We start from the raw sequence: 21,078 nt of genomic DNA, 5'->3' as shown, positions 1-21,078 counted from the left end.
ATTGAAAACAACGATTCTCGGACACATGCTTCGGCAGCGGGTCCACAATAACATTGTCAAAGAGCAAAGTAACGATGTTTCGAGGAAATTATTAAATAAATTGAATAAACTAATAAATAAAATCAACAACAGCATTCATAAAAGTTGTCAAACGTACATATAAAAATGTAATTTTTAGAGTAAAATTGATATTTTATATGTCTACTATTTCCATCTTTTGTGCGATCATGTAATGCAAGTCAAGTCACTGACAAGTGACATCTCGGCTCACCGCCTCAATCTTCACGCTGGCACGATGTTTAATGTGAAAATACATACATGAAGCATTTTGTCACAGGTCATAACCTAGCACGATACGTCCAATAAGTTCCATAATTTACGTATTGGTAGCGATTTCTTGCTTAATATGTTCAGAATAGCATTATTTTACCCAAAACTTTGTCCAAATCTAAAAGATTTCGCTTACGAGGACGGTATCCATTGCCGTAATATGATTGGCTGCCTTAGGTCACGCGTGTCTGATTTTGACCAATCACAACCCTTATAGCAGACTGTGGCGAAAAAGCGTCATTAGAAACCAATCTTTATCCAATAAAATCGCTTCTTACAACTGTGAAAATACTCTTGGCAAGAGTAGTGATATTGTTGATGTTCAGAGCTTTAACGATGCCCGACATCAAACGATTTGCAGCGCATGTTATTCATAATGGGCTTCAAAACGGAGGTATTTTCAGTTGTTATGTCATTTTACCGGCGGAAAGCCGCAGATATCGGAAATAGGCGACCATACATATTGTTTAAGAAATCTGTTTATAATAATTTTCTGATTACGTAAAATGAAAATATAAAAGAAAAAGGCACGGGGCAATTTATGACATGTCACAAATGGAAAAAATCGCCATAGTTTTTGCTCCTTTCGTGGTTTATCTGGACGTTACAAATGTAAGCTTGCATTTTCATTCAAATATAAATTTAATTAAGTTGTAGTTGTATTATTTGAATAATATTATAAAAATAAACTCCATATTTATCACCAGTAGGATTAGATCTTTTAAATGGTGTATGGGATGTAGTAGCAATAACGTTTTACAAGCTTATAATTTCCTTCACAAACATAGGCTTCATCTATGACCTCAGAGTCTCTGGGAACTCGGTGTCATGGCAGAAAATGCCTCTGGTTGACTGGTGTTGAAAGAGTTAAATACACATACAGAATAATTAATCTTATTGATTATTTGATATTAGATAATCAATCAATATTTTGTGATACTTTTGAGTCTATATGGCGATACTGAAGTCTCCAATCAATGACACCCTTGCTCACCTGGTGCCAAATTGTAGGCAATTTGTAAAAGTTGAACACCTTTTCCAGGCAGATTCCAATGCCAGGCTTACTAAACATCTGTGAACAGCTGGTGAACCATGTTTATACACGCTCATAATCTGCCTGTGTTCAGTGAACTCAATAAGTTACATAAGGGAGATAACCCCTCAAGCTAGAGGGAAACCATATGAAGTGACATAAAATCGCTTTGCCACACTTGCCTCTGCAAGTCCACATGTAACATATATCAGAACCTGTGTATGTTGCTGACTGAGAAAAGCAAGGAGAAAATGTTGTATAACATCAATATAAGACTAAAACAGTGACATGCATTTGTGTGTGTGATTGTACTGTGCCACACATACTAAGATATGTTTGTGTGTGTGCCTTTTTGTACAGGTTCAGACTAATGATGGTATTCTTGTGCTAGCAAAATGAGATATCATGCCAGTTTGACATGGGTGCCCCTCCCAGACGAAGAGCACAGTCTCTCAGACAACCAGTGCTTGTTTCATCCCTTCACTGCTCAGCACCAAACCGTGTAACAACAAGTATCACCTATAAAGCCTTTTGGTATGATGCAACTGGGGATCAAACCACGGACTATCTGCTCCCCTGGCAGACACTACCTACGAGGACGAGGACAGTCTGTGAGGGCTAGGACATTCCCACGGTTAGAGTTACTCACCATAGTAGAAGTTGTGAAGATGGTTGGTGTTCTTGACCAGTACCTCCAGCTGTGCAGACAACATGTGATCGTGGAGACTGTCTCGCAGCCACGTGATCCCCTTCCCAGAGTCCTCGCAGGTCTGGGACAGCTTGTTGAGTCGCTCGATGCTCGGTGCCAGGACTGGACTCAGCCATTTCAGTCCCTGAACGAAGTCCCAGAAGTCAGAATCACTGGGGAAGTGGCTCTACAACACAAACATCATCAATGTAGGCACACTCCGGCGCACTGATGACTTAGCATAACATCACTGCTACAGATTAATTTGCATATCATGTGACCAGACTTTTCTCTTGTTTGTAAACAAAAGCGCATATTCATAATAAGAAGAGACTGGCCTTACGCAAGCTTTTCAGCGCGCTCTTCATAATGTTTTACATTGTTACATACATATTCTTCCACAACTGCGACAGTAAGGTTTATGACAGTTCATATATATATCAAACTGGATGCATTAATTGCTCTCCGTCCTCATAGTCACCACCTAAGTCATGTTTCCATGGAAACAACAAAAAATAACATTCATATCTGGGTCTAACCCCCAAAGGGCACGTCTAGTGATCATGCTTGATATGTGTACCAAGTTTGATGAAGCTAGCATGTATAGTTTGGAAGATCTGCTCTGGACAAGATGACATCCTCATAGTCACCACCTAAGTCACATTTCCATGGAAACAGCAAAAAATAAAATTCATATCTGGGTCTGACCCCCAAAAGCTATCACGAATAGTTTAGGAGATATGATTTGGACAAAGTATGACGGACACATGGACGCACAGACGCACGGAACTTGTTTCTATATCCTCCGCAACTTCGTTGTTGCGGGTACAATAAAGGATCGCTGCTACGCAAATCGAAATAGTGTTACACATTTTAGGATATTGTCTCTGTGAAACTAAACCATTCCATCAAAGAGGATTAATTATATGTGTATACTCGTCAAAAATAAAGAGTTAAGAAATATGTACATTATATTGAATGGACGGTGAAGATGTGACGAATCGTTGTTACGTGTTCGTTTATGTGTAGTGATTCAGAACAAGGCACAACAAAAGAGGAGATGAACGATGATCCTTTTTACTTGAACATCATGGCTGACTACACCATCTAATGACGTAGCACACATATCAAAGGGACGTAACTCGCAATTAGTGCGTTCACTTGCATACCACGTAACATCCCTTTTCCTTTAAAAGGAAAATAGAAAGAACACTTTAGATGAACAGTTATTAACTTTAAACTTTACCAGAACTAAACGTTGACTAGAGGCACTTTAAACGTTGAGTGAGTTGAAAAGGCTTCTTTATCACCACACTTTAACACTCTAGAGTCCATACTAATACTGAGTGATGATACTTAACTGAAACTCATCTCAACCATTTATGAGTCCTTTGGCGTAAATAAAACATCATCCTACTTGGATTTAAAGCTTCAATGGATTAACTTTAACGTTTGAGAATGAGCACTTTACAGTCTATGCATCATATTGCTTTGTTGGTTTCACGACACACGGCGGACCCGAGTTCTGTAGGGGAGCACTTGAACTGTCTCTGGAGTGCTCTCAGGAACAGGGTGCTGTTTGCTGACAGGGATGCCAGGAACAACACTAGTTGTTGTCTCCGAGTGTCATCGGACTGCACATTAACCCTCCTTCAGAGTGAATAGGAGTGTTGTCTGACCCTCAGGCTCAGGGTCGTTGTTCACAGGGTTACTGCGTCAGGCGTAACTGTTGGCGATTTCTTCTATAGGTCTGCCCAGTCTTGGACATGACAGTGTATGTCGCGACTTTTCAGCTTAGATTGCACAGTGGCTTGAGTCCATTCTTTTGTCCATGCTGAATTGGTTGCATTCTGACATGATCGCCTATGTTGAGAGGTGGGGAGTGGTTTACCAGAGTATTTCTGCGGTTATGTCTGGCAAGTACGTTCATGCGTCTGTCGACCAGGTCGGCTGTGGTGTTGGTCTCAGACAAAGGCTTGAGGTTGGAGACCGGGCTTGGCAGTTGAGTCTTCGTTGAACGTCCAAACAGGCGTTGGGCTGGGCTGGTCTCCATACCTTCAGTAGGAGTATTTCTAATGTTTAAGAGTCCTAGGTAGGGATCTTCTTTAGCTTCTCTGCATTTTCTCATCATTCGCTTTAGCGACTTTCACAGCAGCTTCTGCGGCTCCATTCGCCTTGCTGTTCCGGGACTGGATAGCTCATGAGCAAGGCCCCATGTTTCACAAAATGTCTTAAACTTCTCACTTGTGAATTGTGGACCGCCATCACTGATGATGACGCGAGGAATGCCATGGCGAACAAAGTGATGCTTCAGTTTGTGGAGCACTGTTTCTGAGGTAGTGTCTGGTAGGAAGTCTAACTTCGAAGAAGTTGCTGTAATAGTCGGTGGTTACCAAGTAGTTTCTTCCTTCTATGGTGAAGATATCACTTCCAACTTTTCCCAGGGTGATCAGGAATTTCATGCATGTAGAGTGGTTCAGGAGAATGCTTGTCACAAAACTTCTGGCATATGTCACAAGATTCTATGTACTGTCTGATGTCACTTGACATCAGGGGCCAAAAACTGTACTCTTAGCACGCCGGAGACAAGAGTTGATTCCCATGTGTCCCACATGAAGTTTTCTCTCAGCTCTTCACGCATTGAGGCAGGAATCACAACGCGTGATCCACGGAGAAGGAGACCATCATGCACAGTCAGTTCATCACGATAACTGAAGTAGGTCCTCAGTTCAGGCGAGAGATCATTCTTGATATCAGGCCAGCCTTGCACAATGACGGTCTTGAGTTGAGAGAGTATGTCGTCAGTCAAAGTAGCTGCTTTGATCTGATCAAGGCTGTGGTCTGTGATGTTTGTGTACATCACACTGTTCACCTGTACGGGCTCTAGCTGTGTCTTGTCAGGTAGAGGAGCTCGAGAGAGAGTATCCGCAATTGGAATAGTGGTTCCTGGTTGATACTGGAGGTCAAAGTTGTAGGTTTGAGTTCTGAGTAGGAGACTTTGGAGACGAGTAGGAGCTTTTGACAAAGGTTTTCTCACTATGGCGACAAGAGGCTTGTGATCTGTGATGACAGACACATGTCGGCCATAAGTATAGTGATGGAATTTCTGTAGGCCGAAGACTACTGCAAGTAGTTCTTTCTCAATTTAGCATAACGCCTTTCTGCATCAGTTAAAGAGCGACTAGCATATCGCGACAGGACGGCCTTCCTGTAATAGCACAGAACCAAGTCCATGTTCACAGGCGTCATTCTCAAGAGTTGCTGGTTTTGCTGGGTCATAGAACGACAATACAGGAGTAGATGAGACTAGAAACTTGACCTTGTCGAAGGAGTCTTGTTGAGACTTGGACCATGTCCAGGGTACATCCTTCTTCGTGAGGTTAGCGCATTGGAGTTGTGACTTCGGTCAGGTTTGGGAGAAATTTGGCTAGATAGTTCACTAGCCCAAGGAAGCGGCGTAGTTCCTCAGTGTTGGAAGGGACAGGCATGTCATGTATGGCCCTGACCTTCTCTGATCCGACTTGAGTCCGTCTCTTCGTGATCACATGACCCATGAATGTGATTTCACTGAGTCTAAGCTCTAACTTGTTGGGGTTAAGTCGAATGTTCTTTTCTTGACATCGAGTAAGGAACTGCTTGAGGTTCTCATCATGGTGATTGACATCTTTTCCATGTATGAGCACGTCGTCGGCGATGCACACTACGCCAGGTAGACCATCTAACGCTTCAGTGAGTTTGCGTTGGAATATCTCAGATGAGACATTCAATCCAAAAGGGGAGCCTAAGCCACCTGTACCTCCCTAAACAGGTTTGGAAAGTAGTGATGAAGCTGGATTCTTCATCGAGTACACACAATGCCAGTATCCAGATGAGAGATCGGCTTTGGAGAAGACACGAGACTGTCCGAGTTCATGGAGAGTGTCCTCAAGAATGGGAAGAGTATAGTGTTCCCGTTGGAGTGCTTTATTGAGTTCTTGTGGGTCAAGACAAATCCTGAGATCACCTGGCTTTTGAGTAATGGCGATTTGGCTTACCCATGGAGTGGGCTGACTGACCGAGCAACTACACCAAGCTTCTGCATACGATCCAGTTCAGCCTTCAGTTTCGGACGGAGAGCAATGCACGCACGACGAGAGGGCATGACAACAGGGGTCACAGTGTCATCCACAGAGAGATGGACGGTGCCGTCAAAACTACCTAAAGTCCCTTGAAGAACATCTTTGTAGTTGTCCTCAATTTGCACGTAAGACACTTCGCTCAATGTTATTCTCATTGAACGACACAAGTCCCATCTGTGTAGCTGCACGTACACCAAGAAGAGGGGTCAACTCATCCTCGACAATTGTGAATTCGACATTGTATTTCTTCATATTAGCTGGGTTGCTTACAGAGAGTCGTATTGACCCAAGTGGAGTAACGTCGGAGTTGTTCCACATCTTGAGATTCTTGGTTGTGGGTTGGAGTTCACCAATCTTGTCTTGAACTACAGTCACAGGTAAAACATTCACAGAAGCTCCAGGATCGATGGTGAAGATGACGTCACAGTCCGCGACTGTCATGCGACACTGAACAGGTCTCTGAGGTTTGGCTTGTACAGAGAATACCCAATCCTCCTCATGATCCAACGAATCATCATTCGATGATTTCACATTATTGACTTTGTGGTTTCTGTTTTTCAAAGAGTCACATTTAGAAGAGTAATGGTTCTTGCGTTTACATTTGGAGCATGTCTTTCCCCATGCTGGACACTGTTCTTTTATCATAACGTGAGTATTTCCACAATAAAGACATTCTCTGGTTTGAGCAGATGAGTGACTAGTAGTTTGTTGTCTGTTGTGAGACTGAGAAGAGTTTGAAGAGTGAGGCCTAGCCTTGTTAGCACCTTTCTGACTGTTCTTAGCAGGTCTGTGAGAAACTTTATTCACAAGTTCAGGTCTGAGAACCTTAGATTGAGTAGAGGCATTTTCAGAAGCTTTGCAAATGTCAATACATCTTTCTAGAGTTAAGCCTCGTTCTCTCAACAAAGATTGCTGAGTTGTCTGATCTCTAATCCCTAGCACAAGACGATCTCTAACAATAGAGGGTACACACTCCCTGCAATAGTTGCATGTTTTACAAGATTTCTGATTGCACCATGAAATGATTCAAACGCGATTCACCTTCCTTCTGGCGTCTGTTATTGAAGACAAAACGTTCATATGTTTCATTTACTTCTCCTATTGCAAATGCATCAAACTTTTCAATGATTTCTGCTACAGTCCTTTCCTCTTCAGGAGTAGTAAAGTGAAATCCATTATAGATTTTCAGGGCATCATCACTGAGAGTGTTTAGAATCATGGCAACTTGATACTTGTGAGGATAGTCAGATAGCTTAGTGAGAATGTAGTAGTTTCTCCATTTTGACGAAAAACTTCCAAGTTTCGGCAATGTTGGAGTCAAGATTGAAGTTTGGAGGTCTAATTCGCTAACCGTTTGAGAACTGGTTGTGCTTGCACTTGATCTACCATATCGGTGAATAGAGAAGAGATTGAGTTCACTACACATCCACAAGGACGACGCACGTGGGCCGCGCCAGGCCGAGAGTTCAACTCATTACAGTAAGAGAGAGAGTCAAATTTCACTATTGAGAGCGAAATCATACGGGCGAGAGCATTCGTAGTCACCTGCTGCCACCATGTTACGTGTTCGTTTATGTGTAGTGATTCAGAACAAGGCACAACAAAAGAGGAGATGAACGATGATCCTTTTTACTTGAACATCATGGCTGACTACACCATCTAATGACGTAGCACACATATCAAAGGGACGTAACTCGCAATTAGTGCGTTCACTTGCATACCACGTAACAATCGTCACATCTTTCTGACCTGTAGCAGAGGTACTATGCTGGTCACATGGAACTCTGGGTAGGAGAGTGCAATGTAGGCATAACATCAATGATGGCTTCACATTACCAACTTATACCTTATATCATCATTTTAGGTCTGGCCCCTTCAATCTAGGGCTTACATAAAAATTTTGGCCTTAAATCATTATTTAAATCATCATATAAGCTTTGCATCTTCAAGTTAGCGCTTACATCATCAAGTTAGGATCCGCTGACTGAATATATCAGAATGACAAGGTATTTTCACTTTGACAATAAAGCTGATAATGAAATTACTGCATATAATGACCCAAACAGGGCCAAGATTTTTCTCTCATCTTTTTCATGAACTATCAACTTATAAAAATCCTGCACAATTTATTTTCGGACCTAAATATAATACCTGACAGAAAATGTACACATCGAAAACGTTTTGGTCTTGTTCAAGCACAACTAACGAGAAGGACAAATGAAATATGATTTACATCTCAACTTGACATTTAACATAAGCAGCAATCTATGTGATGTTACCATGTGTAAAATTTGGCCATTGTACCATGGTCTGGTCTCCATTCTACCATGACTTTAAGTAAATACTGGATTGTGATTGGTTAATCAAAGTCATTCAGAGGTATATAACCACATTATATACCTCTGATTTTCCATCACAGTATGTATCACGATTCTGATAGAATGGAGATAAACATACTGTGTTGGAAAATCAGAGGTATATAACAAATTATAATAACTCTAAATTTTTTACTTGTTCGGTCTAAATCAAATTTAGAGCTATCAGAGGTAAAGATAAGCTGGGTATGTGCGTAAACAAGAAGACAAAGTCATCAATATCCCCCGCAATGGCAAAATACGCTTCATGATTATGTCTACGAGTTATGATTATGTCAAATATTTAGGTGTGTATATAGAAAAGTGTAAGGAGAGTATTGAAAGGTTTTCAAAGTTCTGCTCCAGAAAGCAGCACTATCACCAATATCAGGCTAAGTCAAATTTGTTGCCATGGAAATGCCAAAAATACTTTATTCAGAATTCCAAAACTACCAAAAGGCACCAGTACACCACCAGACCAATCTATGTGCCAAGTTTGGTGAAGAAACATTGAACGGTTTTAGAGTTCTGCTCCTGAAAAGAGCACAACCACCAATTTCAGTCTAAGTCAAACTTGTTGCCATGGAAACGGCAAAAATATTTTATTCAGAATTCCAAAACTACCAAAAGGCACAAGTACACCACCAGATCTATCTATGTGCCAAGTTTGGTGAAGAAATAGTGAACAGTTTTAGAGTTCAGCTCCGGAAAAGAGCACTACCACAATTTCAGGCTAAGTCAAACTTGTTGCCATGGAAATGCCAAAAATATTTTATTCAGAATTCCAAAACTACCAAAAGGCACCAGTACACCACCAGATCTATCTATGTGCCAAGTTTGGTGAAGAAATAGTGAACAGTTTTAGAGTTCTGCTCCGGAAAAGAGCACTACCACAATTTCAGGCTAAGTCAAACTTGTTGCCATGGAAACGCCAAAAATATTTAATTCAGAATTCCAAAACTACCAAAAGGCACCAGTACACCACCAGATCCATGTACCGGTATGTGCCAAGTTTGGTGAAGAAATATTGAACGGTTTTAGAGTTCTTGCTCCGGAAAAGACAAATGTGCACGGACAGACGGACGGACGGACTAATACCCCCTGCAAAACGCGTTGCGGGGGATAATTACGCAAATATTTATGTGAAAACTCTATTCCTATTAAGTCTATTGCGTACAAACACGCTTGAATTTTTGTAAATACTCAATAAATTTGATCTTACATGTGTACACACAAAAATGTCAAATCTTTGCTTGTGTACCGGTGGATAAATAAAATAACTGAGGTATACTGAGAGGTTCTATTTCAGCACATGAACTTGGCAACTTGCAGTCTTTCTTATCATTTCTCATTTTACAGATCAATATAAATAACAAATACATAAACCAACATTTAAATTCCATTATAATTTTACAATTAATGGCAAAATACCCAATTGAGTTTGAATATGGTGGGTACAATTTGTTTGGTTACCCAAAGAAAAATTAGGATACCCAACTGAGATGAACACAAGAGACAGTACATAACTCAATGACCCAAAAAGTTATCTGTAGCTCTGAGCTATTATAATTTTGTTATATACCTCGGATTTTCCTACACAGTATGTTTATTTCCTAATTTTAGCAATAAATAAGGGTACCAAGGGTCTAGCTAAGAATCCACACATTGGCATTAACATACACTTAATTAGAAAAATATATATTTCTATTTCACTATGTTTAGTATTGAGTACCCGAGGGACACAAATACAAACATTCAACTTAAGTTGTATAACTGATTCTTTTCTTCAGATATAATTATAAAGAACTTAAGATTTCTTTTCTACATAGACCATGTTATTTATAATTACATAACACGTTCCCATTACCATGCATCTTGAGAATTTTATGAGTGCTTCAAATAGGCAAGAGCCTGAATCATACCAGCAATATACCACACATGTAGGTGATTTTGGTTTAAGGGACTGATCATTCAGGGCGAGGATGTAAAAAGAGCTGAAGAGACTGGTCCCTGGACCATCACCCTTTTTTAACCCTCCCCAATTTTACGTAACACTTTTTCATGACACCACACCCCCAGCTCCCGAATGTAACATCTTAACATATTCCTCTGCTGTGAAAAGGGTGTGTAATAAAGTGAGTGAGTGAGTGAGTTTGGTTTTACTCTGCTTTTAGCAATATTCCAGCAATATCACGGCGGGGGACACCAGAAATGAGCTTCACACAATGTACCCATGTGGGGATTCGAACCCGGGTTTTCGGCATGACGAGCGAACGCTTTAACCACTAGGCTGCCCCACCACCCCTGTGTAATAAAGATAGAACATCACACCAGTGCACTAGTATGATGTTCTATATACATATCCAGGATTTTATGTGATGCAGAACTGCAGAAATGTGCATCCACTATGTACAAGTGTATAGAATGGATGCAGAAACACATATGGTGGCTAGTGATCCAGTGAGCATGAGGTGCCGGGATCGAGCCCACCTGTGACCGGGTGTGAAAACCTTGGAGTCAGCATTGTGTGCAGACTCTTTCAGTGTTGTCACAACCCCTAGTGTACAGTACACAACCCTGTGCATGTAAAGAACCCACGAATCCGTTGGTATATGACCCGATTGTGGCCACATGAATACGTGCACACACCTAGTTGCGGATACAGCAACGTGCACTAAACTTGGACAAAATACTGTGACTATGTGTCCCAGTCCACCCAGCTGTGAATGGGTACCTCGTAAGGATGGGAAAGCCGCAATAACTCAGGGTGCTTATGGCTGCAAGAGTTGTATGATCCCCAGGGAGTTGAGATTTCTAATAAGACGTGCTGCTGAGATTGACATCCAATGATCGAGGGAAAAAATACCAGCGCCTTGAGCATGCACTAGTGCTTGGATATGTGCGCTATATAATTGATGTGTACGTAATAGGTGCCGAACGTCCTCAGATAAGTAAGAATCTGATGAAGCGTCCATAAAATCCTCTTGAACCACAGACGTCGCTCTCTTGCGTGAAGGTACGATTTTCTGTCGCTGTAACTTGATACGCTTGGCGGGAGTGGGATCAGATTCTGTTGATTTCCTGTCCCTATCGGCAATTCTCCGGGGAGCAAACACGAAGGTAGGCCTTAAAATCCCCATCTTTTAGGGAATTACACTTGCCACATCATTTGTTCCAGTTACATTGTCCAATACAGTCACTATAAGACGAGTGAGGGTTGAGGGACGAATAATTCGTCTTTCATTGAGCACAAACTTTCCTTTTCCTTGAATGATTATCTGTTTTCCCCATGATGTTAGGGTGAAATAATGTCCCTAATATACAGCACGTCCACACAGTCGTGCGACAAGAAAGAGAATGATCATTCAAGGTAGTCACGTGGGCAATTAGTGGAGCATGCTGCAAGCTTATTAGGAACTAGGAAGCTAATTAAGGAGAGCAGCATGAAGTGCACGGGCGAATGGACAAGGAGGCTAATGGAAAAAAGTTTACAGTCGTTCCACTAATAGTCGAAGCAAGAGAGAGAGAGGTGCAAGTCGTGAGATAGGATAAGTTTAAATAAAATATTATTCACTGTTTAAAATGTGTGACAAGACATATAAAGTTGATGTTATTAAAGTAAGCATTAAACCTTACAGTACAGTCATTAACCTTAGAGAATCCCTGTATTTCTTGAAATTAGCAAGTAGGGGTCCTGTTCCAGACAGTACAATCAATCACCCATAGTATCAGCTACCCCATACAGACCACAATGATCCATGCTATCAGCTACCCCCTATAGACCACAATCACCCATACATCAGCTACCCCATATAGACCACAATGATCCATACCATCAGATACAATGACACAATGTCACTCAGGCCAGTTCCCATCCTATTACCTGTATCAGTAATTACCTGCATCAACTATTTACTGATACGAACATATGGAATGGGCCCAGCAGCTTTATCACACTGCATCAGGTGATGCTGACATGCAACACACACATGTACACACACAAACAACACTGAAACAAACATCGACACAGGACTACAGATAACATTCTCAGACATTGAATATTAACTCCTTCACACAGTTGCAGAAGGCAGAGGTTTCTTTTGGTAATCTAGATGTCTTTACTCCTCTGGGGCCGGTGTATTCAGTATTTTGACACATGAGTAGACAGTTTCTAAAAGAAGATTTCTTGAAATGCTGACTGCTAAATTATCTTGTGCATAATGCAAACATTTTTTTCAAAAAATAAAAGCCCAACGAGTATTTGTACCAATGAAATGGGCTGCAATATATAACTAGGCAAATATGATACATATTTTAAATATTGGGTAATGAATACAGTAGCAAGTAGACAGTTGATGTATTATTCAAGACATCAAGCCTGACTGCCCAATCTATCCAGTTGCCACTTCAACCAGCAAGGGTTCCTGGGGACATATTTCTAACTGTAAGTAAATGCAGGAGAACTAACAATGTTTTTCCTCTATACCCTGTAATAATGATGAAAGAAGACTAAACATTTTGTACCAAATTGTTTGCTGTCGGAGAGATCAATACCTGGGAGTCATGCACACCGTTGATATTTAGTGAATTAATAACAAAATCATTATTTGACAATTTTTGATGATGGTGGGAGTGTTGATTTATCACGACAACGACCAGTGACAGTCAAATTATATACATACGAATGCTAACTATTAACCTGCCTGGTTTGAATATATTCTGCTTTGCAAACTTGTTTTGATAAATAACACCCAAAACACACTTTTTTAAACAACACATTAATATTTGATAATAGTAATCACAAATAACGAATTGAATTCAAGATGGGGTACAGTTTGATAATCTGATTGTGTGAGTGATCATAACGTCAAAAAACAACAACTGAAGAAATAAATGGGTAAATCGACATATTTTGTATATCTACACAAACATGAAGCTTCCCTGGAGCTCCGCTGGTCATCAGTGAATGAACAACACTTAGAAACAAACACAAACACAACAATGATGATGGCAAGCCGTACCTGTGCTGGTCGGATTCTGTGTCTTAGGATCTGGTCGACATGGCTACAGACGCGGTTCAGACCCCCATACGTGTTCCAGACATTGGTGCTGTGGGTTGCCAGCAGACCCTCGATTGTTGACTTTAATCCAATAAGCAGCTCATGGTGTGTGGATCTGAAGTTACAACAGTATAGAGATGATGTGTGTCTAGAACAGACTGGCATCAAGAACAAACATGAAGTGATCAGTTTGTACACAAGGTTGTTGTTGCTAAGTGTTTGGCCATGTCAGTCTTTGTTCATATTACAGATTGTTATGCCAATATATCTAATATTCTACCATGACTTCAGTAAATACTGGATTGTGATTGGTTAATCAAAGTCATTCAGAGGCATATAATCATGTTATATACCTCTGATTTTCCAACACAGTATGTATTTTTTTTTTAAATCTTATTAACGCGGTTATGGTGGAATGGAGATAAATGTACTGTGTTGGAAAATCAGAGGTATATAACGAAATTATAATAGCTCTAAATTTTTTATTTAAAACCTCAACTATGTGTTCGGTTTTAAATCAAATTTAGAGCTATAATAATTGCGTTACATACCTCTGATTCTCCAAGACAGCATGTTTATCTTCTAAATACCATCACATTACAATGCTGCATTCTGATGGGTCTGCAAGAGTTATCAAATCTAATTTAGATCATCATTAACTAACACTGCATCTAAAAATTGTTACAAGACAGTGTTATAAATAACAATGTATCGTATGGATTTACAACTTGGTTATTATTTACAACATGACGTTTCTGGCTACTTCTTGCCCCAGTATGATTTACAAGCAACATATACAGTATGTACAGGAGGCCAGTGAGATGGAATTAAACACTGAGATGTACAGAGATCAATGAGATAAAGTGATATGTGTTGACCGAGATGTACAGAGTTCAAGGGGATTAAGTGGTATGTTTATGCAATAGATTGGTATTGAAATACTATAGATTGGTGTGAAAAGAGTGTTTATACAACAAGAAGGATATACACTGATATACATTGATTGGATATATGATCGATCTCACTGGCCTTCTGTATGTACTATACATTTTGCATGAAAATCCTACTGAAATGCTCATCAAGCATCAGACAACGTTATACATTGTTCCTGTAGGTAGTGCTCCAGGGTACGACAAGTTACTACAGGTTACTACAAGTTACTACAACCATAGGGGTTGTTGTAGAATCTTCTAGCAACTTATCTGTATGTATATAAGGGGACCTATCTATTGCTTCTCACCTCAAGCTACTGGAAGACTAGCCTTGTGTGTAACAATCAGTAGTATCCTGCCTAGGCCTATAGTAACAGGTCCGAGAGAGATGAATGTTGCCATGTTTGTCTTTACTGCTATAATCACTTCTCTTATACTGACTGATTGTGTACCGCCCCCTTACTTTGTACTGCGATAGTCATATCTGATTTGTATAGAGTTGTGAACTGAGTTAATTTTTTAATACAATTGTTAATTACAGCACAAGTCCTTGTAATTTGTTGGTTTCACTACTAGTTCTTTTACAGGCTAATTCTTGGTTAACTTTTAAGTGTCAACATGGGAATAAGAGTCAGTTCTTTTCCAAACCCACCCTTCTGTGTCTGTTACAGCATCTACCTATGATTCCAAACAAAGTGCCTTCGCGGACAATTTGAAAAAAAAGTCACTTTTTTATTTCTTTTATGTAATGTAGAAATGTTTAACTCAAACTGGCTATCAAAGAAAGCTTCCTGATAGCTGATGTGCTAGTAAAACTGCATGAGAAGAACCAATTGATTATCCCTCACCAACCCAGCAACAGAGGCAGGAACAAATAAAGACATAACCATCCCAGTGATTCATGGACTTGCAGGTCAGATCAGCTACAGCAAAGATAACATATGGAAATATCGGATGTCTTTTTTTCTCAACTGTTAAACATCAGTTTCCAGCTGTGATAGAGATACTTTGGTCACCCATGAAGCAACAGGTTTGTCAATGTCACATTACCCAAAACACAATGCTTTTTGGCCTGATATATCTTACCATCTAACTCAGGAAGCTTTATTCAATTAACATTGTTATTTCTGTACAAACATCCTATTCATTATCAAAATAATCTATAAATCAGTATAATTCAGTAGAGTGCAGTTGTCCACATGCAGTGTTTCCATTCAGTTAAAAAATTAAGAAGGTGCCTGGACCAACATTAAAAATCAATATTTTTTAACACACGGCTTCTGTATGTGATCAAACACAGTATATTTATAAATACATCAAACACACAACTGTCAAAACTAAGCATAATCACACATTAACCTTGATGAAGACAATAGCAGATGTCCTCAAGTCCATTACACATTGCAGAAGGAGCCCAAGCTAACACACTGGGTATCACTGTGACAGGAAATCGGTAGATCCTGTCATAGCTAAGGGGCATAATAACCATTTGATCCAGAAGGAAAGGTAGGAGATGACAGGTGCTAGCACTATGGTCCTTGTTTGTGTTTTATATTAGCACATGATTAATGAGCATTTAGAAATATTTCAGCTAAACCAACATGGCCTGTACTGAGTGAGTGAGTGAGTTTAGTTTCACGCTAATTTTAACAATATTCCAGAAAGATCATGGTGGGAGACAGCAGGAAATGGGCTTCACACATTGTATCCATGTGGGGAATCAACCCCGGGTCTTTTTGGTGTGTTGAACCACAGCTTCAACCACTAAGCTTTCCCTCCGCTCCACAGAGGCTTGTAAATAATCAAGTCTGCAGTGGTCTATAAACTGAGTCCATCATTGTCTGCGTACAATGACATCTATATCTAAGACATCAAGCCTGACCACCCAATCTATAATCCAGCCTCTTCAACCAGCAAGGGTTCCTGGGGACATATTTCTAACCCTAAGTAAACGTGGAACGAACATTGCTTTTTCTTCATCATGTTCACACCCCATTATAATGATGACAGAAGACCATACATATTGAACAAAATTGTTTAATGTCGGAGTAATCAATACCTGTGAGTCATGCACACTGTTCAACACAATGCACTCACTTGGAATTTTCTGTAAAACAGACTGATGAAATATTGAAACGAAGCTCATAAAAAATTTATTCACGTTGTTCATTTTCAGAACTTTACCTCAAATTCAACCTCCTGAGATCTTTCATGATCGCACAGTACCAAAAGTTGATAACTGGTTAAAAACTGCCATAACAGAATTGGCTCAAACACAAATAAGACAATACAATTGTTCTTTCTACTGAATTTCATGTGTGGTATTAGAAAATTAAAGAGGTTTTTAAAACTTACTTCAACAAGTATAATGGAGCATTGGTGGAACTGGAATGATGATCTCTTGATCCTTGTTTAAATAAATCAAAGATACATCATCCTTGTTTCATGTGGTGTCTCCTCAGGCTAGTGACTGTTCAAAATATGCCTGTATTCACCTAGCAGTGAATAACTAACTTGAGGAAGAGATAGTAATGTGAGTGTTGACCAAGCACCTGATAAGGCACCGTGAGTTGTATGTTCCCCAGGGAGCTGAGAATGATGGGTAATGTGAATGTTGATAAGGCATCTTGAGGTGTATACATATATATTGTGTGGATTTGATTTATTATAAACATAACAGGATATGGTGGTCAGGTTTGGTGACGTCGTTGACAGCTGTCATTGTATCCAAATGATGTTGATCGATGCTCATGATGTCAATCAGTGAAATCACTGCAAGGTTTGCCCTGAAGTGCAAATCTGAACTTTTGGGTAATAACAGCGTTTAAAATTCCCGCCTGCCGACTGTCCGGAACGGTCTATTTACATCTCGGACGGTCAAATTTCAAAAGTAGCCTGTCCGGTGGTCTGGTAGATGTTTTTACCCCTAACAGTAAATATTTTATAATATCAGACAGGTTCTCTTGTCGGCAGTTTGAGGTGTTTAAGGTATTATGATAATTATGTTAAACTATTTACGATTGGACAGTTCATTTTACAATAACCAATCACAACACATGTACTTTCAACATGGGTGTGGGTTCGAATCCCGGATGTGACTCAACCCCCAAAAGTACTAGAATCTGTACTTTACTGAGAAAGTGTAATCCCAAATATAACATATGTTGCATTTGATCACTTTCTAAAATGGCATTGTGTATTTCACATGTACTTTCAGTTTATCTGTTAGATTGGCATTTTAGAAGTTGATGGATAATAGAAAAGCATAATACTTTATGGATAGTGCTCTTGCTTGACAACGGTATAAGAAGCTATACCGAAACGTCGCATCACAACAAATAAAGAAGTTGTTATCCATAAAGTATTATACTTTTCTACTTTCAGTTTACCTAAACTCGGTGCATTGCCTGTGAACGTTAGTACTATGTAGTTCGTTGCAAGGCCTACACATGTACACAGTAAAGTATTCAGAAACCTGATTTAAATTTTTTTTTCATTGTTGAAAACCGGACAAGCAAGTTTGTATCCGGACTGGTAATTTTTTAAAGTAACACGTCCGGCTGTCTGGTTTGGGATTTTGGGAGTTTTAAACACTGGTAATAAGGCATTCCTACAGACTGAATTCTTGGTAAATTGTAACTGTGGCCTATTACAATTACATTTGATTTTCACAACCCATTTCTTTCATTACATCTGCTTCATATTAATCTATTCTTAACCCAAATATTCCCAGCTTATTTGGTAACTGGATTTGGATTGTACAAGCATATCATCACAGAAAACAACTGTTGAAATGCAAAATATCAGCCATTAAGTCATAAAGCATCACAATAATCACAAGCACTCATTACTTCCTGTGAAAAAATGTTTCAAGCAAATAATTCATTCTGATCATGTTTCTGAACTATCAAATTCTAATTTCCTAGTTTTGGTTTAATTCATATTTGTATATGAATACACAGCTACTTTTCAATGGTGATACTTTACTCTTCCTATAAAATTGTGTGAATATGATCACAATGATTCTAGGGCAAGTAAATTCAGCATATACAGCAATATATATTCTCGATCATAATAACATACAGACAAAACATGTTTTCAGATGGCAGTGTTTACTCTTGCTATAGTGTGGCAGGTTGCATAAATTGTTCATGTGATAATCGAGTCAACAACGGATGTTCTCAAGCATCCAAAACCAATAACACGAGGATATATCATAAATCTGGTAGATTTATTTGATACGAGATCCATTTTCAAATAGAGAAGTGAGTGGGTGTTTTCATACAAGAATGGCCTTATGTTAGTCTAATTAGAAGCTGGGAATCTCTTATGAACCAAACTAGAACTGGCTGGCCGAGTTACAGGCTATGTCTTATTATATTAAACATAACATCAGATTATTTCAGGTAAAGTAAACATTAAGCAAGTGTTCTTCCTCAAATAAAACGCTTTAGTGTTATTTTTGGACTTGTTAGCTAGGTCAGAATTTCTTCCATGAGTTGCCTGTTGCTTAGCTCTGCATTGCATTTACATTTTAAACAGTTCCCAGACCATTCATGATGAGACACAATCTGGGTTTAATATTATTATTTTGTTTATTGTGCTGAGGATATGAACATGATGTGGCAGATGATATTTGAAAACTAACACCAAATTCTCTGAGAGTGACATGAATAATGACGAACGTGAGTAATTTTCGAGAAATAGTATCGCTAGGCGTATACAACGCACTGGACATGTGACAGGTGAACCAACCTGCATCCTGTGGTAACGCTGTGTCACCGGACTAATTTACAATCGACAGAGGGGCACTCCGGTCACGCCCAGCGACTTTGTTTTCATTTATCACAAACCTTAGGACCATCTTTACAAAATTATATTCAGTGTCATTAACCTTACCCTGCCTTTGGTTCCTCATAATCACCACTGTCCGCCATTGTTTACATGGCTGACGTTCCCGTATTTATCAAGGGAGGTAACTGCAGGTACTCTAGAGTCTTCCGGGTCCAGAATGGATGATTTCAAGTTGTAATTTCGATACCAGATTTCATCACAGGTGACACAATTTTCTACTTTTCTTTTTAACAAAGTGTATGACATTTTGGGTTTTATAGACCAACATGTCCTGATTGAAACAAAACGTTAAACCAGAAATCTATTACACAACTAATTGTGTGAATCCAACGGTTTATACAAAAATGTTATAACAATTTAACCAAAACAAATTAACAAGACTTACAAATCAATACCCAAAATTGCAAAATAATAACAATTGCAGTACTTAATAACGAGACAGTACAAAACTAAATAGTAGTACAATTACAATGGCAGTGGTAATAGAAATTAGTACATTTATTGATAATCATTTCAACTTAACGGAAACAGTGACCATTCTGGACTGGATATCTAGATTGACAACGTTATTTTGTTTTGATGAATTGTGAGATGAAAGTAGCTTGCGTTTGATAACTTATAAAGTTTTTACACCTTCTTGAAAGTTCGATATCCTACTGGATTAGTCTGTATCTCTATCTCTAGGAGATTCCACTTTACACCTGTCCCCCGGAGTAACAAAATACATAAACTGCTTATACTTTAAATAGAAATACATTCCTGACAGGTAAGTATTGTACATATAATATGCTATGAACATCTACTAAATCTCAGTAACAATATCATAACAGTACATTACTTAACTCAGTTAGCTGTCATACCTCTCCCCGCTTGGGAGAAAGAAAGATTGAACATATACAATTTTAAGGAGACACTTGTTACGTATATACTCGTAAATATTGTGTGCAAGCTTTAGATTTTTTTTCAAAATAGGAAGTTGACAATTCAGTGTCTTTACCATAACATGTTTGATGTTCATTTGAAATCCCTGCAAAAACAAGCTCCAGCGTATTAGACGTGGGGTTTTCCTATTCATTTTAAGGAGAAAAGTCCTTTGATTGTGACCAGTGTATAGAAAATACAAAAGGGTCAAAATACACTTCAAATTATTGCAAGGCTAACAAAAATGCCTGATTGTATTTTCAGTGGTGGAATAATGTCTCTGACGTTTGTCAAGATTCACGTAAATAATAAAGACCAGGATGTTCAAAGCCTGATGCACCTTCTTGCATCATTATATCTCCAGCACAATGTTACTATAGTATCTACTGCCATAGACATATGTTTATTCTCGAAAACCGTCAACGGTGGTACATGAGACAATTCATAATTTACAACAATAAATATCATGAATAACGAGATGGAGGGAATTTACATTAATTCATAAATTAACACAAATACTTGGAAAATATATCAAGAAATAGAGATATTACACAAGTTATGGGTAAAACATTTTAAACTGAATTTTAATCGTTTGGATATAATGTTAATGAATATTGCGAGGTTGCGCAATATATTAGTTCTTCTTGAATTAAATCAATTTCGCCATCTTTAGTGGATTGGGCCATTGCACACATTTATTAGGAACAAGTTGAGATCGATCTGGCATAAAAACTTCACATTTAGACAAAAAATGAGACTCGTCTGCAATTGCAGGAGAATTGCATAAT

General features: G+C 39.0%; 1 protein-coding gene across 1 annotated transcript in view; it reads right to left on the bottom strand.

Annotated features, from left to right (window-relative positions):
- The window catches only part of LOC124262482 (run domain Beclin-1-interacting and cysteine-rich domain-containing protein-like), a 72,278-nt gene extending 52,791 nt beyond the window's left edge, over nucleotides 1–19,487 (bottom strand). The window contains exons 1-3 of the mRNA XM_046696988.1: nucleotides 19,415–19,487; nucleotides 13,545–13,698; nucleotides 2,013–2,238 (exon numbers count right to left, since the gene is read on the bottom strand). Of these exons, the coding sequence (XP_046552944.1) occupies nucleotides 2,013–2,238; nucleotides 13,545–13,698; nucleotides 19,415–19,452 (418 nt within the window). The 5' untranslated portion in view covers nucleotides 19,453–19,487. The remainder of the gene's footprint in view (nucleotides 1–2,012; nucleotides 2,239–13,544; nucleotides 13,699–19,414) is intronic.
- Nucleotides 19,488–21,078: the final 1,591 nt, after the last annotated feature.

Source organism: Haliotis rubra, unplaced genomic scaffold (assembly GCF_003918875.1).
Source record: "Haliotis rubra isolate DU_JTF1 unplaced genomic scaffold, ASM391887v1 Scf84, whole genome shotgun sequence".
NCBI lineage: Eukaryota > Metazoa > Mollusca > Gastropoda > Lepetellida > Haliotidae > Haliotis > Haliotis rubra.
Note: the sequence above shows the minus strand (reverse complement) of the source record. Positions and strands in the feature narration are given on the sequence as shown.